Below are 16,381 nucleotides of genomic sequence, written 5' to 3' on the forward strand. Positions count from 1 at the left end.
CTTTCCTGGAGGCACAAAACCGCCATGCAAAACACAGCAGTCTCCGGGCTCTCTGCTGCAGCAATGCATTCTAAGCAGTCTAAGAAACCCCGCCTTGGTCCTCTGGGTAAAATTGTTGTTTTTACAATACAAATTACATTGACATTTAAAAGGTTTTGACGATCGTTAAGCCTGTTGTTCCTCTTTAATAGCACCCATGAGGGACAGCAGAGCTCTGCAATCCTGGGAGGGGCTGCCGCCGCAACACCCTCATTACTTATGCTAATGCAATGCGGTCGGATGAAACATTTTGACAGCCTAATTGGAAAGGCCTTTCCGGGAAAGTGGATTTTGAGCCGAGATCATCTCATCTCCAAAATGGACGGCGGCCAGGCGGCTAATGAGCCAGCCCAACTCGCGAGTTCATTAGATAGAAAGCCTCTACCTAGAACACTGAACCGAGATTAACAGGAAAAAAATATCTTCGTTTTCTTCCTGGCTCAGCGAATCTCTCCAACGCCGCGGCCAGAAAACGAAGCGTGTCATTTAACCGTGTAAGAAGATAAAGACATTAAATGGGACGCAGCGTCAGAAGTCTCTGCAGCTCTCCAGACAAACACGAGCTTATTTTCTGTAGAGACGGGCTGCTGGCGGAACATCATCGGGAAAAACGCCAAATCTTGCAGGACTTGGCAAAAATCTCTGGCATTAGAACCATTTAGTAATAAGAATGAGTGGCGGACGGGACCTGCGACATAAACATAACCAACATCTCAGGAAGACCGGCGAGGGGCAAAGAAGCCGACCGGAACATTTTGTCAAAACCTTTTGGATCGGTTTTACACCTGGCCAGTGCGATTGCAGTGCAATGCTCCGCCCCTTCACACTGCACCGCACAAAACGTCAATTGTATGACCATGTGGCAAAACGCGCCGACAAGGTCATATGCATAGCACTGCATCCGAACGCCCCTCACCCACCAGTGCCGTACTTCCTGCTGGACAGGAAGAGAGTCGCTGAGATTCCCGGGTTTCCCCGTCGTATTACCGTCGTTCTGCGCATGCGCGCTGCACCTCTAATATGTTTAGATTCCCTGCGTTGCCAATTGACTCACATAACTTCCGCTGATGCTGCATCGCTGTGGAAGTCGCACGGTAATGTGCTGTTGCCTTTGTGGCGGCCGATTGCAGCTTTGCAAGACAAGTGTAAAAGGGGCCTCAAAGTTCCTGCCCAGGTAAACTAATTGTACCTCAAACCCCTTCCTCCATCCCTCTCCTCCAACACACAATGGTAAGGGTGCCCATACTTTACTTTTTGGCACTGATATCCAGCCGATTCAATCATAGTGATCGAATCTGGAAGATCAATGACAACATAGCCATTGGGTTGAGCGCAATGATTGATTTTCGGCTGAAACGATTGATCAGGGATTCTGGAAAAATCTTGGTCGAAATCGCTCAAATAGGTAGATGGTGATAACGGCGTTAAATTTCCTGATGACCAACAGACCCAGTGGACCCCCGGCCGGTCTCCCCAAGTGTAAGTGTACCCCCAGGCCCGTGGTGAGGGTTACAGGCTGACCTGTCACACTGGCACGAATCACTGCCTTCTCCTGTGTCTGGGGTTATTTAAATTACCACCACCACGAGCGTATGCACCACATGAGTCCTATGGGAGAAAAGCGCTTTACAAATGTTATTGTATTGTATTATTATTGTATGACATCGCCACATGTAGTGACTTCAAGAGATGAGGACTATCGGATTATCTCATCCAAGCACCAGCTGAGTCTATTGTTCTCTCTCTTTGGCCCCACACACTTTGAGCTGCATGTCGTCCTGCCCCTCCCTCTCCATAGCAACAGAAAGCGCTGCTAACCTGGAGGCCACAGGGAGTGACTCTACAGAGGAATGATGAAGGTGAGTGAAATGCAGTATAAATTTGGGCGTGCCATATGCCAGTCTGTGTACTGTTGTTATGGATACAAAGAAGCCTATTCTAGATCAATCAAAGCGAGCTAAAGACTGAAATACAAAAAGTCACTTTTAGCTTTAATTTTTTTTTTAAAACTGTATATAATTACTTTGCACTACTTTAGATACAGAGCACTAATCTAGGTATGGTCAATGAGATGCAATTTTGATGCAATAATTTTGAGTTGATGCAGCATTATGAAAATTTTGCATGCACATTTATGCAGCCTGAAGATGAACCAATTAAATCCTTCTGCGGTAAAATTTGATAGGACAATTTTCAAGCTGCATAAATCTGCATTAAAATTTGCATAATCCTACATCAACTCGAAATTATTTGCATCTCACTGATGATCCCTACTGACGACCTACATTCAGTATATGTGGCAGAGGTATATGGGTATATACGTACCTGACGGACCGGTCGTCGCTCCCGGTTATGGCCAGCGGTTTGGTGGGGTGCACGGCCAGAGCCCACAGCTCCCCTTCGCAGTGTCCCTGCATGATCAGGAAGGGCTTATTCCGCTCGTGGACCACAACCTCAAATATCTCGCTGTCCTGCGTCCCGACAAGGATGTGGTCCCCTCTCCAGCACACGCTGCGCACCGACAGACCTGCAAAGAGAGTTTCCCAGAAATCTCACACACATATGAAAATAATCACTAATTCTCTATTCTTTTCTCAAATACTCTCTTGTTTCCCTCTCTTTCAGTGACGCTGAGCTGCTAAACAGACGCAGGAATATGTCTTATGATAACCAGAGGCATAGCTATGGAGGGGCAAGCGGGACATAAGTCCCCGGGTGCAGCACTGTGAGGGCGCACAGCATGTCCACTGCAACCCCACGAGTGGCGGCTCGCTGGCTGCCCAAAGTGCCCCTGCTTCTCCCTCTCCCTACCTCAGAGGAGTGCAGAAGCGTTAACAGCAGCAGCAAAAAAGTGTGGCATATCTGGCTATCTGAAGGGGGCCACATCTGGCTATCTGTATGGGGAAAGGGGCACATTCGGCTATATAAACGGAGGAAGGGGGGGCACATATGGCTATCTCTAGGGTGGAAGAGGTCACATCTGGCTATCTAAACAGCATTTGTATATTTGACTCCACCCATGACCATTCTGATGTGTGGCCACACCCATATTGTCCCAGGTGCAAAAACTGACTATATCGCTGGGCGCTGAAAACTCTAGCTACGGCTCTGACAATAACCGATAGCCACTCACACACGAGTGTGCCCATCAGGATCTTCACACCCATAACAAGTGTAGCCACAAAACACCTGATCTGGAGTATCAGAGAAAGGGAAGGTTAGTCGTTGGCCCCCCACACTTCTGGGCCCACCTGCAGTCGCTGGGGCTGCTCCCACCCCTCAGTTACGCCCCTGCTGACAAGCCTGTCTCCTCATGTGATCACTATTCTGGCAGTTGGGCCATACCAGTCCTGTCCAGTAAGTGCTTTTGTTAATAAAAGAAATCCTGTGAGGAGATGAAATAGTCCAAAACCTGTCAGATTTTTACTACCTACTGTACATGACAGCAACATAGAAAAAAAGGTAAATTTATAGTGAATTTTACTACGGGACAAATGTATGCATACACCATAAAGTATTTACATTTTTCATGATAACTATCCTTATTTCCTTAGCTGAATGGTTCTCACTATAAGCCCCCTGTAACCCCCTGCACAACAGGAGTCAGACAGAGAGGGATGCCATCAGCTTCCTTGCAGGAAATACTGTTTTCCTCCCAAAACAAAGATAAGTTAAATGGCTTTTCCCTAAATTGGCCCTAGACTACGATACATACACTACACGATACATACATAGACATATGACTATGGAAGGAATAGATTGTGAGCCCCTCTGAGGGACAGTTATGTGACATGACTGTGTACTCTGTAAAGTGCTGCAGAAGATGTCAGTGCTGTATAAATACATAATAACAATATGGCAGGACATTAGACTATGACTGTGGTAGGATTAGACTGGGAGCTCCTCTGAGGACAGTCCGTGACATGACTATGTACTCTGTAAAGTGCTGCAGGAGATGTCAGTGCTATATAAATACATAATATGGTGGGACATTAGACTATGACTATGGCCGTATTAGATGGTGAGCTCCTCTCTGAGGAAAGTCAGTGACATGACTATGTACTCTGTAATGTGCTGCAGGAGATGTCAGTGCTATATAAATACATAATAATAATATGGTAGGACATTAGACTATGACTATGGTAGGATTAGACTGTGAGCTTCTCTGAGGGACATTACGTGACATGACTATGTACTCTGTAAAGTGCTGCAGAAGAGGTCAGTGCTATATAAATACATAATAACAATATGGTAGGACATTAGACTATGACTTTGGTAGGATTAGATTGTGAGCTCCTCTTAGGACAGTCAGTGACATGACTATGTACTCTGTAATGTGCTGCAGAAGATGTCGGTGCTATATAAATACAAAATAATAATAATGAGACTCTGATATATCAGATATAACAGCTGTTAAATGCGTATGGAAAATGTAAAGAATAATTTTTGCCTATGTTCCCTACAAGGTGAAATACGGTGCATCTGGCAAGATCAGTAAAGTGAAATCTGATTGGTCTACCATAAAATTGTGGTCATGTGACCTGCTCCCAGGATCCCACAGGACAAGTTTGGTACGGTAGTCTTTGAATAACAAATAAGGAATCTCATGAAAACAGCCCTTCGTCATAATAGGCCATTAGACTTTAGTCAGGCCATGCTGAAAGACATACAACTGCTCCCCGGTGACCGGAGTCACACCTTAATTGCTACGATTGTAAGATCTGGGTACTCGGACTACGACACAAGCGCACACGCTCCACACCAGAGGCCGATAATCTGTATTACCTGTCTCTGCTGTTTGTGGCGTTTGATCGGATCTCACCATCTGCAGCACAACATAAAATTGGGTCAGCGGAGAGAGATGATTTGCTTTACAGGCTCAGATGGGTAATTTTCTTTCATTTGCTGGAACAGAACTGCAGAAACATGTCTGTTTCCATCTCCACTAACTGCTGAGCTGGGAATACAGCTTGTATAAACCAATCAGAGCCTCAGCCTGCCCTGTGCACTTATCTGGGTACTGGAGGAGGGGGAAGGGGGATCCCCAATCACCCAATTACTGATAAATAGAGCAAATATTCCACATTCAGTGAGCCAGAAGACTCCTGCTACATCTCACGCCTAACATCACTTCTGTGGCAGCACCGTCCCTTGTCACGCTGACAATACTGGGCACGGATCAGGTCAATTGACCACCATGATCTAATAGATGCCTGTGTTAATTTTCAGTAATCAGGCACCAACAGTGGCTTACCTAACATAAGGCAGCAGGTGTTCACAGCATCGGGTGTAGTCATGCCTAGAGGTGCCTCTGTGGTGCTTAGTCACTGTGTTCTTCCACCTGGAACCTTTTTCATAGTGTGGGCAACATTCAGGAAAATAGCAGCAGGCAGTGCAGGGGACTGTACTACTTCCTGCACTAGATGTAGAACACCTCCCCCTTCCTGTCCCGTGGGCAATGTGTCTCCTCGCTCTCTACACACAGCCTGCAGTGAGTGAATGTGCAGGGCAGCAGGGTGTGTAGAGAGAATGATTGCTGTGCTGCAGCTGGGGCTTCAGCAGGGAGAGGTGGCAGGATGTCATTAGTAGTCCACTGGCTGCTGTAATACCAGAGTACCCTAGACTACTGATTATTTATCCTGATCAGAGTAATTAATCAATAATGCAGGGCAGTCTGCTGTTGCAGAAGCCAGTGGCACTGACATCTTCTGCAGCACTGTATAGAGTACAGAGTTTCATACCGGTTAGCTTCGTCCACATTCTGATGACTCCTTTTCCCCAAAAGTCCCTCAAAATTTGCAAAAACACCCTCAGTTGTTTTTTGGGGGGTGTCTGTAAATAATTAGCACCAGGTGTCAATTTCCCTAGGTACGCCACTGGGCACCAAAGCAGTCATATGGCACCCGATGCGGCTAGTAGCTGATCAGCTACTACATAGTACTTTATGGTTGTAACGTACACAATATGCTTCAACTATTGGCCGTTTGGGCGCCGGGTTTCCAGGTTCATTTTTAGGCACTTAGGGGGTTAAAGGACATCTAAAGCCAGAAAAAAGCTGTTTTTCTGACCTGGGGCATCTTGCAGCCCCCAGGAGTCATCCTCTGCTGGTGCCGACCCTCCAGCGGGCAGCGGTGACCCCTCAAAGCTGACCAGCCACGCGTCTCCTCATCGCCTTCTGCGCATGCGCAGTATGGGGAAATCGCTAATGCGCACAACCCTCTTGACAGGCCACGACTGGCCAGCTTTGAGGGGGTCGCCGCTGCTTGCTGGAGGGTCACGGAAAGGTCAGTGCGGGCACAGGATGACTGCAGGGGGCTGCAAGAAGCCCAGGTAAGTAAAACTGCTTTTTTTGGGGGGGGGCGGGGGGGGCTTACGTATCCATTTAAGGTTAGGTATTAGGTGGGTGTACGTAATAGTACATTGCCAGTGAGCTGGGCACGTGGTGAGACACCTGCTACTGCTCAAATCCCCGGCGGTGTTAAATACTATTCCTCCTCCAGGTCGTAGCAACTCAGAGGGAGGAGTAATTTGGGGTCCAGCGATCAAATGATTACTCCCCCAAGTTGCTACAAGCCGGAGCGGTGATAGTATATAACGTCGCCAGGAATTTGAGCGGCAGCAGGGTGACCTGTCAACCCCCTTACGTGCCCAATAGCATTATAGTTTTATAAGCGCTGAAACTACCTGCTTCATTTGGCAGGGGAGGGTTAAGGTTAGGCACTTGCAGGGATATTAGGATTAGGAATTGGGCGGGGGGGTTTTTTGGGGGGCACTTTCGTGTGTGGAGGGGAAAAAGAGGAACAAGATGGGGACAAGGAAGAGAAAAAAGGTAGAGATAAGACGGGACAGGGGAGGCATGTGAGAGAACCAATGAGGGAGACTGAGATGTGGGGTGGAAAGATGAGTGATTGAGAGGGGGTCGAGAGCAGCAGGGGTGAGTGGAAAAGCTAGAATGAGGGGAGAGAAGGAAGCATGAGAGAAGGGGGGGGGGTGACAGATTAGAAGCAAAGGAGAGGGGGAATGGGATAAAATGAGGGAGAGATAGCGTGTGTGTGTGTGGGGGGGGGGGGTGCAAGAGAAGGGGGAGGAGAGTGGGGTGTTCCCGGAAGAGAGGGAGGAGAGGGGATCATGGGACTTCATGTCTCTTCCCTCCCCAACAGTCAGGACCCCCCAATTACCTTTGTAGCCTTGGTCAGTTTCCCTGAGATCAATGACGGTAATTGGTTTAAAGTTTAAATCCCACAGGCGCACACAGCCGTCCCGACCGCCGGTGGCGAATCCTTCCTCGCAGGCGTTCATACTGAAGATCCCAGCCTGGAGGAGAAAGAACAACCATTTCAGAAGACGCAGGATAATCCTGATGAGACATGAATGGAATTGTGAAGAGAGCGGAATATGGGGGCTGCTTGGGCATCATGATGAAATACTGGAGGATAGAATTGTTAAAAACCACTTAAAGAGACACTGAAGCGAAAAAAAATGTAGGATATAATGAATTAGTTGTGTAGTACGGATATTTACTAGAACATTAGTAGCAAAGAAAATATTCTGATATTTTTATTTTCAGTTATATATTGTCTTTTATAACATTGCATCATTCTCTAATATTTGCAGTTTACACACTACTCAGCATTCTAAATTATTTTACAGAGCAGGCTAGTGAACTTTTGAACTTTCCTCTGCAGAAGAAAAAATAAAATACAGTGACTGACAGTTGAGATAACAAACTTCAGATGGCTCAGCGGCATAGATAACAACTGGAGTTTCTTAACTCTTCCTGTACTGGAAACAATATTAGAATTATGTCTCTGCTCCTAATGTTTTATTTCTTAGCTGTACTACACATACAAATCATTATATCATTTTTTTTTTCCGCTTCAGTGTCTCTTCAAAAAGGAATGTAAGATGCCTTGCTCCTGATTGAAGTCACAGAGATGATGAAGCCATAATGTTTTATACACAGTAAACAAAACATATATGTTTCTTCCTCCAAGTGCTTGCACAATTTGGACCCCTGATACGTAAAGGATTTGTTCAACTGCATCACACCACCAACAATCTTGCATCAAAAGGATCTAATAACTTGGTCACCGTCAGAGTCCATCTTAAAACCTTTGGAGACAGAGCCTTCTGTCATGCTGCCCCTACACTTTGGAACTCCTCGCTACACCCAATCAGGAAATCTCCATCCCTGGAAGTATTTAAGTCCAAACTGAAAAGCCACCTGTTTAGTCTGGCATTTATGAACACCTGACTATTTCCTCTGTAACAGTCCAGCCTGCAACCTCTTTATTGATTGGAGAAATATCTATGCGCTTTGAGTCCTATGGGAGAAAAGCATTTTACAAATAAATAAATGGCAAATCTTTTTTCCTCCATACGCAGATCATGTCCCCCAGTCCTTTGCACAAGCCTAGGGACAAAAAGCTGATCTGCCAAGCTCTTCTACTGCCCTCTGATGTATTTATACAAGTTAATTAGATCTCCTCTCAGGCCTGGAACCCACTGAAAACCGCAAACGCAAAACGCAACCGCTAGCGTTTTGTCTGAGCGGTTTGCAAGCGGATTCATGCGCGTTTTTGGTCGTGTTTTGCAACATTGTATTTTTTTCCCCAGCGGGTGCCTAGCGTTTTGCGTTTTTATCCTGATTGGTCCTGTGAATTATTTTTCATTTTGTTACAGTGTGCTGAACCGCAAAACGCTAGCAGAACCGCTCAGTTTAGGTTTTGCTGAGCGTTTCCGCTAGCGGTTCAATACTTTACATTGAAGCGCTAACGCTCCCAAAATGCTGCATGTCCTGCGTTTGCGTTTCTGAGAAACGCAAACGCTCCTGTGGAAGTTGCCCCATCCATTAACATTAGCCCAGCGTTTTGGCAAACTGCTAGCGTATCGCAGTGCTGCCAAAACGCTGCCAAAAGCGCTCCTGTGGGTTCCAGCCCTAAAGGCTTATATCCACCAGAACATTTTTGCGACAAATCTTCAACACTGAACAACTGTTTGCACAATATCACGTAACATCATTTAAAGAAAGTCCATTAAAACTATGTTCAATAACGGCAGATGTTGAACGACCATCCTGACAGATCCCATCGTGGACGGCCATTCTGATCTTCATTGACCCCCGAGCGAATTACCCCGATCATTCAAAGTTGCAATCGGGTCCGCTGTTTGTTCCTGTGATAAGGGATTGCGGAAGATGGATTGGGGAAACAATCATTTGTCGCATCTTTCGTCACCAAGGATAACCCGATCCATCTTCCGGGGTCTTGTGGTGGGTATTCCATTAAAGGGGCCCATACACTGGTCGATTTCAGCCATAGATTAATTGATTCTATAGAATAGATCAGAAGTCGATTCTTTTAAATCTATGAATCAATTGATTTGTGAGCGATTTCGATGGATTTGATCTATCTGACATCTAGGGCCTGATTCAAAAGCGGTGCTAACAGTTAGCACCCTGGTGAAAAGCCCTTTATCACGCCTAAACTCAGTTTAGGCATGATAAGTTTAGGTGTGATAAGTTTAGGTGTGATAAGTTTAGGCGTGATAAGTTTAGGCGTGATAAGTTTAGGCGTGATAAGTTTAGGCATGATAAGTTTAAGCACCACACGTTAGCACCGCAGTGCACAGCTGATCAAAAGTTTTGCGCTTGCAAAGTCTGGTGCACCTCGCATAGAGTTTAATGGCGCTGCTTTGCGTGCGGGACTTTGCGCGCTATCTACACTTATCTAAACTTATGACGCCTAAACTTATCACACCTAAACTTATCACGCCTAAACTTATCACGCCTAAACTGGCTTTTCACTAGCGTGGTGCAATGGTTATCACGCCTAAAGTCTCTAACTGGGTTAGCACCGCTTTGTGAATCGAGCCCCTAGGTTGATCTGCTGCTGGTAGCAGATCCATGGTCCATAAGGCGGCCATACACTGGTTGATTTGCCATCATATCGACCAACAGATAGATCCCTCTCTGATCGAATCTGATCAGAGAGGGATCGTATGGCTGCCTTTACTGCAAACAGATTGTGAACCGATTTCAGCATGAAACCGATCACAATCTGTGGAGCTGCCGCTGCTGCCGCCAAGCCCCCCCCCCCCCCTCCCCCGCATACATTACCTGCTCTGGCCGGCGCAATTTCCCCGGTCTCCACTGTCTCTTCTTCGTCGGGCATTCGAACGCCGCTATCAACGCACTCCCGACCCGCCGGCGATCGAGCAAAATCTTCCAGACTGACGGATCGACGGGAATCGACCGGAACGATTGATTTCTGACGGAAATCGATCATTCTGTCAGTGTTTGCGCAACGATTATACAGCAGATTCGATCACAGTGATCGAAGCTGCTGTATATCGGTGGGAAAATCGTTAGGTGTATGGGCCCCTATAGAGTTGCATTGGATCTAATGGTCCAATAATGCATTTATATAGATTTCCAACAGATTCCATTCTGAAATCTATTGGAAATCTGTTCCTAGTTTGTGGCACACATCAGATAACGATTCCTGTCAGATTCGACTTGACAGGCATCTGACACGAATCTATCTGATGGTCTATAAGTGTATGGCCACCTTTAGAGGTCTTTTCTCCAGACTAAATAAGCCCAGTTTGTCTAACCTTATCTAAGGTTTCCTGGTAAGTCAGACCTCCCATCCCAGGGGCAGTATTATGCCAGCATCCCAAGTTTAGATCTCCTGTTGTATGCATACCAAAATGTTCTTTGCTTTAGCTGCAGCTGTGTGGCATTGATTATCCATGAGGGAGGAGGAAAGGAAGGTGCCATTGCTGAAATGTGCTGATGGCTGGGGGGTCCTATGGAAAAAAAAATGTTTTCTATGGGGCTCCATGATCTATCAGCAATAGCACAAGGTGAGATCTCAGATTATCACCCAAACAAGGCTGTAGAAATGTGGCGCTCCTGCTCAGAGCCCGCCCCACCCGTACTCACGGCGTGCGCTCCTTGGATCGTCCGCGCCAGGTTGAGCCCCTTCCACACGTAGATGTCACCATTCAGAGCCCCCGAGTAGGTCACCTCGTCCCTCGCACACGCCAGGCACAGTATGGTCTGCAGGTCACCCGTCTTCCCGAACACACCGCGTTTCGGCGTCAGTGAATTCCCACACAGGCTCCAGAACTGAAAGGCAAGGAGGATGCGTCCTTTACAGCAGATGGAGAAAGCGGACACAGATCAAAATCGCAAAAAGGATGGGGGGAGGGGAGACAGAAAATGCAATATGGGTAAAATATCAGAGAGATCGTCCAGGAAAGAAAATCTCAGAGGTTTCATTGTATGCATTAAAACAGGAAGAATCTTGTGTTTCCACTATTTTAAAGGGAACCAGAGGTGAGAGGGATATATGGAGGCTAACATATTTATTTCCTTTTAAACAATACCAGTTGCCTGGCAGTCCTCCTGATCCTGTGTCTCTAATACTTATAGCCATGGACCCTAAACAAGCATGCAGCAGATCAGGTACTCTGACTCAGCTGACTCGATTAGCTGACTATGATTAGCCATATGCTTGTTCCGAGGTTTTGACACTACTTATGCCAGAATATCAAAAAGAGCTGCCAGGCAACTGGCATTGTTTACAAGGAAATAAATATGGCAGCCTCCATTTCCCTTAATATCACTGCCTTCTGTTATTACCAATATTACTACTAAATTTTCCCGGGGTTTAAGGTAGCCATAGATCTAGCAATTCTGATTCAATCGACTAAGCAATTGACTTAATTGGGCGATCAACTTCAGTGTGTTTGATCAAAAGTAGATCAACTAGTAGCCCACACACTACAAGCGATATCCTATGCGATTCACCTTCGCTAATTGATCTGACAGATGTTGTGTCTCCATACTCCGAATGCAAAATCGGTTCAGCATCGATCGAATGACAAGTGAACTGTAGCCGAATCCTGTGCGATCGACAGATATCTTGCATCCTGCTCCATCGAGTAAGCTGGTCAGTTGCACATGATATCAGCCACTTTTCATCAATTGGGCTGACGGGAACACACTCGGATCTCTCTCCATTCGATAAAATAAAAATGTTTTTCAGAAATTACCAAACTACTACCGCAGGTGTAAAAATCTTGGTGAATTTGAGAAAAAAAAGTCCAAATTACAGAGTGCAGGATTTTACTGACCAATTATTTTGTACTCAACAGATCTTACTGAATTGAGTCCAAATGAAATTGTAATTAAAATAGATTAAAAAGATAATTAATAAAATTCCATATTTTTTTCCCAAATATTAATTTATAAATGATGAAGGCCTGGTTCACACGGACGCTTGGCGCTCCAATCCCGATTTACCGCGTGGTTTCAGCCGGCCCTAGAAGATGCATACGGCATCCAGGATTGCCTAGCCACCGCGGCTTCATGTCCCCTTGCAGAGACAAAAACCTTGATCGCAATGGGAAGCCACCGATCGCCGTACCGCCGCCGCCGAACAAAACGTCATAGGATGACGCGGCTTCCAGCCGCCGGAAGCCGACAGACGTCTATGTGAACCAGCCCTTAGTCAGTGTTTGTCCATTGTAAAATTCTTCCTCACCCTGATTTACATTCTGAAAGGCGTCACGAGTGGCGACATCTTTAATCCTGTCAGATGATCTCTGCGGAATGTTAGTTTCTGAGAATAGCAACGCCAGTGAAAAATAATATCTGGTCTCCCAGAATACTTTGGGAGGAGAATTCTGCATAGTTAAACAGCCTAGGCTAAGCATCACTGGGAGGGCGGGGCTACATACCAATATACAGCCATATATAGATATAGATCCTGAATAATATTCTACTATATTTCACTATAGTGCCTCTAGAGGAACTCTACCCCAGGATTGAACTTTCTCCCAATCAGTAGCTAATAGCCCCTTTCCCATGAGAAACCTTTACCTTTTCTTGCACAGATCATCAGGGGGAAGGGGGGGGGGGGGGGGGTGGCTGATATTGTGGTGAAACCCCTCCCACAGTGTGATGTCATGACCATGGTCTTGCAGTTTGCTCTCTGTGAACCTTGTTGCATTGTGGGAAATGACAGCTTTTTCCAACTGCCAAGAAAGCAGAATCTCCCTGTGTGCATAGAAGTAAACAAACATTTTGCAGAGCTGCACCTGGCAGAACTAAAGACGTCACCACCAGTGATAAATGTCTGTTTAACTCTCTAGTAAGGCCACATCTGGAATATGGAATTCAGTTCTGGGCACCACATTACAAAAAAGATATTGCAGTTTTAGAGCAGGTGCAGAGACGAGCAACAAAATTGATACGTGGGATGGAAGGTCTCACTTACCAAGAAAGGTTATATAAACTGGGTTTATTTATTTTAAAGAAAAGACGCCTTAGAGGGGATCTAATTAACATGTATAAATACATCAGAGGGCAATATAATAGCTTGGCGGATGAGCTTTTTGTCCCTAGGCCTTCTCAAAGGACTAGAGGACATGATCTGCGCATGGAGGAAAAACGTTTTTGCCATTTATTTAGGAAAGGGTTCTTTACAGTAAGAGTGATTAAGATGTGGAATGCATTGCCACAGGAAGTCGTTATGGCAAACTCTATACCTGCATTTAAAGGGGGCTTAGATGCTTTGCTTGCGTTGAAAGACATCCATGGCTACAATTACTAGGTAATGCCTAATGATGTTGATCCAGGGATTTTATCTGATTGCCATCTGGAGTCAGGAAGGAATTTTCCCTTTTGGGGCTAATTGGACCATGCCTTGTAAGGGTTTTTTCGCCTTCCTCTGGATCAACAGGGATATGTGAGGGAGCAGGCTGGTGTTGTACTTTGTACTGATTGAACTCGATGGACGTATGTCTTTTTTCAACCAAAATAACTATGTAACTATGTAAATCAGAGAGAGGAAAGATTTTACAATGGGCAAACACTGACTAAATAATCTACAGTATAAATGAATATTGGAAAAAATAAGCAATTTAATTCATTATGTTATTTTCACTACGGTTCCTCTTAAAGAGGAACTCCAGTGAACATTTTACTGCTGGCAGGTGATGTAGCTGCTGCAAGGTTTTTGGCAGTTGGAAACAGCTGTAAACAGCTATTTCCCACAATGCAGCAAGGTTCACAGACAGGAAGCTGCCAAAAGTTCGAACTTTTCTTGTGGGAGGGGTTACTTGTGGGAGGGGTTTCACCACAATATCAGCCATACAGCGCCCCCTGATTGTCTGTTTGTGAAGAGGAATAGATTTCTCATGGGAAAGGGGGTATCAGCTACTGATTGGGATAAAGTTCAATTCTTGGTCGGAGTTTCTCTTTAAGTTAAAGTGGACCTGAACTCTTGCACAGGACAGAAGGAAAGCATAGAGAAATGCACCCTGTGTGTATTTAGAGAGTTTAGCCTGTCTAATTCCCCCTCATCTGTGACTAAGCACAATTTGTACCTTAATCCCTTAGCTGTGTCAGCTGACAGCCTTGGCAGAGAGCTAATTTATAAACACAGGATGTTAACCTTATGTCTGCTTCCATGAAAGCAGAAAGTAGACACACTGCAGATTTATTGCAGGATTTGTATCAGCTGTAACAAAGAAATGTTTTTCTTTAAAGGTAATTATGATGTTGCTTATCTTTTAGAGCTGAGATGAAGTTCTGAGTTCAGGTCCTCTTTAATTCAGTACAACTTTTCTTGAGCATTTCTCTGATGTTTGAAAAGTTACACTGTAGGAAAGGTACAAAAATATCTCTTAGGGCAGTGATCTGAAACTTGGCTCTCCAGCTGGTTAGGAACTACAAGTCCCACAATGCATTGCGAGTCTGACAGCCACAGTCATGGTTCATAAAGGCAGATGGATTGTGGGACTTGTAGTTCCTTAACAGCTGGAGAGCCAAGTTTGCAGATCACTGTCTTAGGGTGACCACTAATGATATAATTTGCTGAACGATCTATTACGAACAATTCTTCGTATGAATAATTGTAAATGATCGTTTGGGACCACTAATAGACAAATATCTCCTAACCAATCCAATCAGATTAATGAAATTGATCCGAATTTTCGCTTGATCCCATCAATCTGACCGGATTGGTTAAGAGATTTTTGCCCATTAGTGTTCCCAAACGTTCATACTAAGAATCGTTCGTAATTGATCGTTCAGCATTGTATCATTAGTGGCTATAGCCATGCGGTTTCCATAGAAGGTAACATCTGGTGATATTCTTTATGGCCATGTGCTGAGCTCATATTGTTCGGGTTCACTTCACGGTTACATTGAAGCTATCATCGTGTTCAGGCCTGTAACCCGCTACAAAACGCAAATCGCTTTCACAATCGCTAGCATTTTTAATGAGCGTTTTTGTAAACGATTTCATGAGCATTTTCTGGCGATTTTGTTAGCGATTGTAAAAAGTGTAAGTGTTTTGCGAGCGATTCTGTAGCGATTTGCCATTTGTGTTTATAATAATCCTGATTGGTCCTTCCAATTTATTATAATTTATTTTACAATTTGCAGTAATTTAAAAATCGCACACAAATCGCTATGTGTAGCGATTTATGAGCGATTACGCCAGCGTTTATATACTTTACATTGCAGAAATGCTAACGCCACCAAAATGCTGCATGTCCTGCGATAGCGATTTTGCTAATCACAATCGCTCTAGTGGAATTTGGCCTATCCATTAACATTAGCCGAGCGTTTAGGGAAATCGCTAGCGTTTTGAATCGCTCCCTAAACGCTCAGAAATCACTCTAGTGTGTTCCAGCCCCGAGAGAGATATACCAGCATCCTTCGGGCCTAGGGAGGCGGGGCTGCTGGAGGCAGAGGGGGCGCCAGGGACAAGCAGGAGCTGCAGGAGGGGGGTGCCGTGGACAGGCAGGTGCTGCAGGAGGGGAGTGCCGGGGACAAGCAGGAGCTGCAGGAGGGGGGCGCCAGGGACAAGCAGGAGCTGCAGGAGGGGGGTGCCGTGGACAGGCAGGAGCTGCAGCTCTGCAGTATTCCTAGCACAGAACTGAGTTGTTCCAGGACAGAACTCGCCCTTCACCATAATTCATTACAACCCCATAACAAAGCAACTGGCCTGGAGGTAATTACGTTAAGTAAGAACCATTTCCCACTGAAATAAGAGGTAAATGGATTAGTATCTGCAGAGCGGCCCTCGGCAGCAGAGAAGCTGAGCAGACACAGAGCAGCAACAAATCGTTCCGGGACTCCCGGAGGACGGGGGAGACAATGACGCATTTCTTACACAAAATATCCCTTCCTGAGGACATGGGGCCATTTACCCCGAGCAGGGACGGCTCGAGCTACAATAAGGCCACGGGGCAAAAGTAACCTGGGGGCACCACTGACACCTTGCCCTTTCCCCCATTATAGAAGTCAGAGGTGCCCTTAATG

General features: G+C 45.6%; 1 protein-coding gene across 5 annotated transcripts in view; it reads right to left on the reverse strand.

Moving 5' to 3' along the window:
- EML5 (EMAP like 5) overlaps positions 1–16,381 on the reverse strand; it is a 255,544-nt gene that overhangs the window by 137,131 nt on the left and 102,032 nt on the right. For all 5 annotated transcript variants that reach the window (XM_068254559.1, XM_068254558.1, XM_068254557.1 and 2 more), the window contains exons 5-7: positions 10,985–11,170; positions 7,218–7,353; positions 2,365–2,566 (exon numbers count right to left, since the gene is read on the reverse strand). In XM_068254559.1, coding sequence (XP_068110660.1) covers positions 2,365–2,566; positions 7,218–7,353; positions 10,985–11,170 — 524 coding nt within the window. The remainder of the gene's footprint in view (positions 1–2,364; positions 2,567–7,217; positions 7,354–10,984; positions 11,171–16,381) is intronic.

Source organism: Hyperolius riggenbachi, chromosome 9, assembly GCF_040937935.1.
Source record: "Hyperolius riggenbachi isolate aHypRig1 chromosome 9, aHypRig1.pri, whole genome shotgun sequence".
NCBI classification, from domain to species: Eukaryota; Metazoa; Chordata; class Amphibia; order Anura; family Hyperoliidae; genus Hyperolius; species Hyperolius riggenbachi.